Below are 6,907 nucleotides of genomic sequence, written 5' to 3'. Positions count from 1 at the left end.
ATAAATAAAATTGAACGGAGAAATTATATCATACATGAAAATAGTGTAAAATAATTGATGGTCCTTTGTGACAAGTGATTGAGTGAACATTACTTGCACTCCAATTGGGAAATAAAAAAGCGTAGCATTTGTTCCTTTTCCATAAAAATCGGGAACGATTCAATAAGATCAGTGACCTAAAGCAAAATTTTAATAAAATTTTTATTATTTTCTTTTTAAAAGAAACATCACACATATTCTTATGAAATATTTTTTTTTTTAAAAAAAAAAGAAGCTTTTTGAGTTATTAAATTATTAATAAGCTTTTTGAGTTATTTCCTTTCTTTAATTCTGGCTTTGAGGTCTTGAATTCGAATCACAGAGTGAAAAAACATCTTGCTGCGAAGAGTCTCTCTAATCGGTCATGTGTGATGCAAATTTAAACTAATCAGAAAATTCAATATATATATCAAACATCGAGCGAAAGATAAAATTTAAGCCTAAACTGTACCCTTACTTTAGTATTTTAATCCTCTGGTTCGTTATGTTGTTCAATATTTAACGAAAATCAAAAGTGTTAAATTTTAACAAAATTAAATGACTAAAATTGTTCAAAAACATATCTAAGGGACCATTTTTTTTTCATGAGAATTTATTACACATCTCAAGTAGTATTGAAGTGTTGTACATTATTTCCTCAATGTTTGGTGTATTTAAGCTATGTAAAAAAGGGACCATTTCTAAAGAACACAATGTGGACAAAACTGTAATGAAACTTTGGAAAAAGGCTAATTTATAAATATACCATACATGAAAATAGTGTATTTAATTGATAGTCCTTTTTTTGTGACAAGTGATTGAATGAACATTTACTTGCACTCCAATTGTGAATTTTGGAAAAAGTATTAACTTTTGCTTTTGTTCCTTTTCTAAGAAAAAGTGCAATGTGGAATATTTATTCGTTTTAGAAACGGAAAAGGGCCTAAAATACCTTTGAAGTATTGAAAATGATATAAAATTACCCTTCATCGACCTATATTTTTCAAAATACCCTTTCCATCCACCTATCGGGTCCAAAATACCCTTGTCATCCATCTTTTGGATCAAAATTGACCACTTATTTAACGGTTTTATATGTAAGCTATTTAAATATTTTTTTAAATACGTGGCGCTCAACTATTTGTTATAACTTAACTTATTAGTATAATTTATAAATCAATCCACTACTCACCCGTTACTAATTAAACCCCTCCAAATTAATAAACCCGTCACATTATTAATGCAACAACAGAAAAGCTACTGCCAATTGAGTGTTTTTAAAAATTTGAGGCGAAAATATATATGGAAGTAAATTATCATACATTCAAGTGTCTAAATAAAAATTACCATAAACTTAAAAGTCTGACTGTGTTCATCTTAATTATTCTTACGTCTCAATTATGTGATGTTACTTCATAGGTAACATTTTTTCAAAAGTATATATTAATGATTTTAAAACAAAACATAAATATTTATAAAGTTATATTTTAAAAAATTGCATGAATTAATTCAGGATATATTACTTCTTTACCTTTAATCATAAATTTCTAATTCAATCTTGAAAGAGAATCCTATTGAAAGTGTCCTCCTAAATAAGTGTCTCAACCTAAATTCAATTGGGGCTTCGATTGGGATCGAATAAATTTGGATGTCATTTTCAGGAATCTATAATTTGATCATGTTATAGTAGTTTTATGACGATTTTGATATTATAATTGGATTATTAATTGGGTGGGGTTTAGTTTGTAATGAGTTGGTTTATAAATTATATTAATAAATTAAATTATAATCAATAGTTGAACGTCACGTATTTTAAAAAATATTTAAAGAGTTTAATTTTAAAACAATTAAAGAAGTGGTCAATTTTAAACTCAAAGGTGAATGACAAGGGTATTTTTGAACCAATAAGTGGATGAAAAAGACATTTTGGAGTCAATAGGTGAATGAAGGGTAATTTTATACCATTTTCAATATTTCAAGTATATTTTAGGCCATTTTCCGTTTTAGAAATGGTTCAACCCCCCCCCCCCGCGCCCTCTACCCCATACCCTCTCAATCTATTATATATGTATAGTTTAGAAAAAGTATCGGTTAAATATACGGTGCAGTGAACAAGACTATTTTTTCTAATTTCTTGATAAGAAATCTTGAAATTGTGTTATGAGTATGAAAAAGTCTTTGATATCGATATTATTTTTGAATGGGCTTTACGAGGGGCAAAATTGACTTATTTATTTATTTTTTGAAAAAGATCATAAATATGACACTTTTTTGTTTCAATTTATGCGACTTTTTTAAATTTCAAATTCAAACAAGTTTATTTTTTTAACCGTAATTTTTTCATACATCTTTTAAGTATTTTAAATTTCGACTAATGTGACTCTAGTAATTTTTACGTTGTCTATAAATATCTAAATTTCATTTCAAAAAATTTGAATATTTCATGCGTAAATTATCGATCAAAATTATGTTATTTGACTCTCTAAAAACGAAAATATCACATAATATAGATCATGGGCAAAACTACACCTTTAGATATAGATTTGAACGAATTCACTAGCCGTTTACTATATAAATTACTAAATACATATTTAATAACACGTCAATAAACTATAAATTCAATAATAAATTCAAAATATATTAACTTTAAATTCTAAATCCGTCTCTATAAATATAGATATACTTAGAATGTTACCATTCACCCATAGTTGGTTATTACAATAGTAGTGAAAGTAAATAAGGTAAGAAATTATATAGGACAAAAATTGCAGCTACATATATTTGAAAATTGTTAGTATATTTTTTTTATAAAATAAATAAATAAATTATAGAATTTGGTACTGAACAAGAAGTGGCATCCAACAGCTAATTTTCAGTTTTTTTTTTTAAAAAAAAAATTAAAATAATAATTAATTAAATGTCCTTTTTTCTGTTCTGAAGGTCTGGTTCACTTGTCCCTACACAAAATATTTGTGGCTGTTTGCACAATATTATTTGAAAATATATTCTTTCACTTTTGCATTTCTTTCAAATCATATTCCCAATAAAATTGCAAATTTATCGAAATATTTTTTTTTTACGTGACAATAGAGGCGGAGTCAAATTTTACAATAATAGGATTTAAAATCTATAGAAATAGATACATGAAAAAGCCAAAGCGGTTTGATATCTACTATATATACATATAAAATTATTCTAATCATGTATGAATAATATAATTTTTCAACCCCATTCGTATAAGGTGGCTCCGCCCCTGCTGACAATAATAAAGATAAAATTTATGTGTGTTACAATTTTTTTACATATTATATCCTCAATTAATTTTGAAAAATATAAAACATCTTGAAAATCTTAAGTTTTTAATTTATCCACTTCATAATTAATAAGGGTAAATGGTAAATTCACTATGTCAATAATTATTTTCTTAATGTATCAATTTAAAAGCGGACAAATAATTTGTTATGTAAAAACAAAAGTTTCCTTATTGTTTTTGAGTGAAAAGATCAAAAATACGTCTAAAATATCTAAATTTTTTAAATATTCATATCTAAACTATTAAGTTTTAGAATTTTCTTTTTGAATATCATTAACTATATTTTGGGTAACTTTCACATATAGCAAACAAAAAATTCATATTTGTATGCTATAGCAAAGTTTGCATAATTGCGCTCCATAGCAAACATAAAATTGTATAATTCGCTATACATATACAATTGTATAATTCGCTGGCCTAAATTGTATAATTCGCTGGCCTATTTCGCTGCAATTGTATAATTCTCTATCCTATTTCACTGCGATTGTATAATGCACAATTGTATAATTCTCTGCCTATTTCGCTGCAATATTTTTATAAAATTTGCTTTGCATACAGTTGAATCGAATTAAAATGTATGTAGATTGCATAATTATAAGTGTATAGCAAGAAGATATATGTTTTTCTCTCGCTTTATACAAAAACAGAAGCACAATATATACACTTCTGTTGTATAAAGCTAGAGAAAATTGTATTTCACTACAACTGTATAATTTGCAATTATATAATTCGTTGGCCTTTTTCTCTGCAATATTTGAAGTAAAATGTTTGTAAATTGTATAATTAAGTGTATAACACGAAGATATATATTTTTGCATCTGTATATACAGTTTTCTCTCGCTTTAGACAAAACAGAAACAAAATTTATACACTTTTGTGTATAAAAGCGAGAGAGGCGAGCGAGAATGAAGAGTGGCGAGCGAAATTTTTGGGAGAGACACCTGGCAAACTTTAGCTAACCTTTGCTATGGAGCACAATTAAATTAAACCCTAGCTACTCTATTTTAGATTATTAATTTGCTATTATATACAATTTTCCCTATTTTAAAAGGTATGTATATTAATTTATTCATTTTAGCCCTTTTTCCCTTAGTTGAGTTATAAAGGGAATGATTGACATTCTTTATTTTTATTTTTTGATTTTTCTTATTATTATTATTATTATAAATTATTATTTATTTATTTATTTTTGGGTAAACCAAGGCTTACGCATAATATTTTATTCAGAGAGACAACTCACCAATGTATGACTCCCTTTGTCTGTGCAAATAGTTAGTTGCTCAGACCTACAAAGATATATTTATTGGGATCATAAAATTGCACAAATTAAGTGTAACTATGTTTAATGTTGATCATAAAATTGTCCAAATAAAATTTAATTTCATGTATAAATAAAAATAATATGTATTGTATCGTCAAATAATACAAAGAATAATTCCTCTTAGGACATATATTATCCGTCCGCTTTTAGTGTTACGTTTTTTAAAAGTTAATTTAACTTAAATAACATTAATGTCATATATTTTAAATAAAAAATTTAAATATTCAAAAGCTAAACGAAAAATACTACAAATTGCTTTGTTTTTGCATATCAATATAACAAAGATAATATTAATTAAAATTCTACTCGTTTGACCCTAAACAAGAAAATTGAATAATTAATAGTAAACGAATGAAGTACATAAGAGTAATATTTTAAGCAATTATATATTAATACATAAATTAGAACAAACTAATCAAACATCCATCCTAATTAATACTCTCTCCGTCTTAATTCATACAACATTTTTCGTTTATCAAGAGTCAAAAACGAAAAAATTTGCTCGTGGAATCTTTAATTTTTTAAAATGACATTTATATATTTGTAAACTACGTAAAAAAATACTATAAGATGCAACAATTGACTATTCACAATTCACAATAACTAAAAGATACGTGAAAAATTAACCGTACAAAATAGATTTGTTTAAATCCTGAAAAGTGTTACATAAAATAGAACAGGAAAGAGTAATATTCTGTTAAGAAATGTGTAAATGATAAACACGATAAGTATTTCGAGACGGAGGGAGAGACACCTTTTACTAGAAATCAAAGAATCATCAATAATACAACCCAAAAAAAAGCTTAAAAAAAACTTCTAAACACAAAACAACAATTCAAAAACACAAACAAGAAACAATAATGATGTAACAACTCCACATGAAGCTTCACATGATCTATTCTTCAATGGCATAGTTATAGTATTACTACACACATTAACTCCAACATAAACCCCTTCATTCATCATCAAACATAGCCCTGGATTTCCACTCAAGTCCAAATTCCTTCCAAGTCTTTTCAAAAAACTTGTATTGAATGGTACAACACCATCTAACAAATTTCTACTCAAGTTCAAGTGATACATGTGTGTTAATCTTGATAATTCAACCGGTATCTTGCCCGTTAATCGATTGTTTTGTAATGACAATGTTGTTAAGTTCAATAGTTGTGAGTAACTTGATGGTATTTCCCCTGAGTAACCTGAACTTGAAAGGCTCAATTCTTGAAGCTTATGTAATTGGCTCAATTCATCAGGCAATGTTATGAACATCATTGGATTGTCATCCATCAAAAAATATTGAAGTGCTTGAAGTTTGTGTATCCCTTTTGGGAAATTACCACTCAACTTGTTGTTACTAAGTGCTAAGAAGTTTAAAGATTGTAACTTTTCAATTGTTTGAGGGATTCTGCCTGTTAATGTATTCGAACTTAAGTCGAGTTTCTGAAGAGATTTGAGAAGGCCTATTGTGGATGGGATTGGATTGGTTAATGAGTTGTAGCTTAAGTCTAAGCCTATAAGGTTGTTGAGATTGCCTATTTGGTATGGGATTTGGCCTGTGAGGTTGTTGTAGCTTAAATCAAGATGAATAAGTGAGTTGAGTGTGAAGATTTGTGGTGGGATTTGTCCAAGGAGGTTGTTTTGTGATAATGTGAGGATTTGAAGTGATTTAAGTGATGATATTTGAGGTGGGATTGTGCCAATTAATGATGGATTTGATCTTATGCTAAGTTGTTGGAGAAGTATGTTTTCTTGGATTGAGATTGTTGTTTTTGTGTGTGTGAAGCATTGGATAAAGAAGAGAGATTCAAGATTTGGGAGTTGGAAAATGAGTGAAGGGAATGTTGCTGTTTTCTTGCAAGTGGGGTTTGGATGTGTCCCAAAATCAAGCCTAGTGACATGGTAAATGTTGTTTGTGTTCCTTTTGCACTCAATTCCAAGCCAAGATGAACTTTGTTGACATGGATTTGGATATGATTTTCTCCAATTTTGATCATTGGAAATGGATTCCATGATCTTGTAAAGAGTTTCTAGTTCATGAGGATTCATGTTTGATTGTGTGAGATTGTTGATGTTTGAGGAGATAGAAGTAGATAGGAACAATATGAGTAGTAGAGGAAAAAATAAAGAGAGTTTGAATGGATACATTGTGTTTGTTGTAAAAGTAAGTGAAGTTTTTTGGATCAATTGTTGGAGTTCTATTTGGTTTTTTAACAAAAGAATCATTTTTTATGCAAGAACTATTTGAAGGGTTTAGT

At 27.8% G+C, this 6,907-nt stretch overlaps 1 protein-coding gene across 1 annotated transcript; it reads right to left on the bottom strand.

Annotated features, from left to right (window-relative positions):
* Window positions 1–5,276: 5,276 nt before the first annotated feature.
* LOC107032498 (receptor like protein 29) lies at window positions 5,277–6,875 on the bottom strand. The gene has a single exon (XM_015234103.2). It carries the CDS (start codon window positions 6,873–6,875, stop codon window positions 5,469–5,471), a length of 1,407 nt encoding a protein of 468 aa, XP_015089589.2. The 3' UTR covers window positions 5,277–5,468.
* Between the last annotated feature and the right edge of the window lie 32 nt (window positions 6,876–6,907).

Source organism: Solanum pennellii, chromosome 10 (assembly GCF_001406875.1).
Source record: "Solanum pennellii chromosome 10, SPENNV200".
NCBI lineage: Eukaryota > Viridiplantae > Streptophyta > Magnoliopsida > Solanales > Solanaceae > Solanum > Solanum pennellii.
The sequence above is the reverse complement of the archived record's forward strand: the minus strand, read 5'-3'. Positions and strand labels throughout refer to the sequence as shown.

Excerpts from the sequence above, each read along its gene's own strand:
- LOC107032498 (XM_015234103.2), bottom strand. The coding sequence starts at position 6,875 with ATGATTCTTTTGTTAAAAAACCAAATAGAACTCCAACAATTGATCCAA.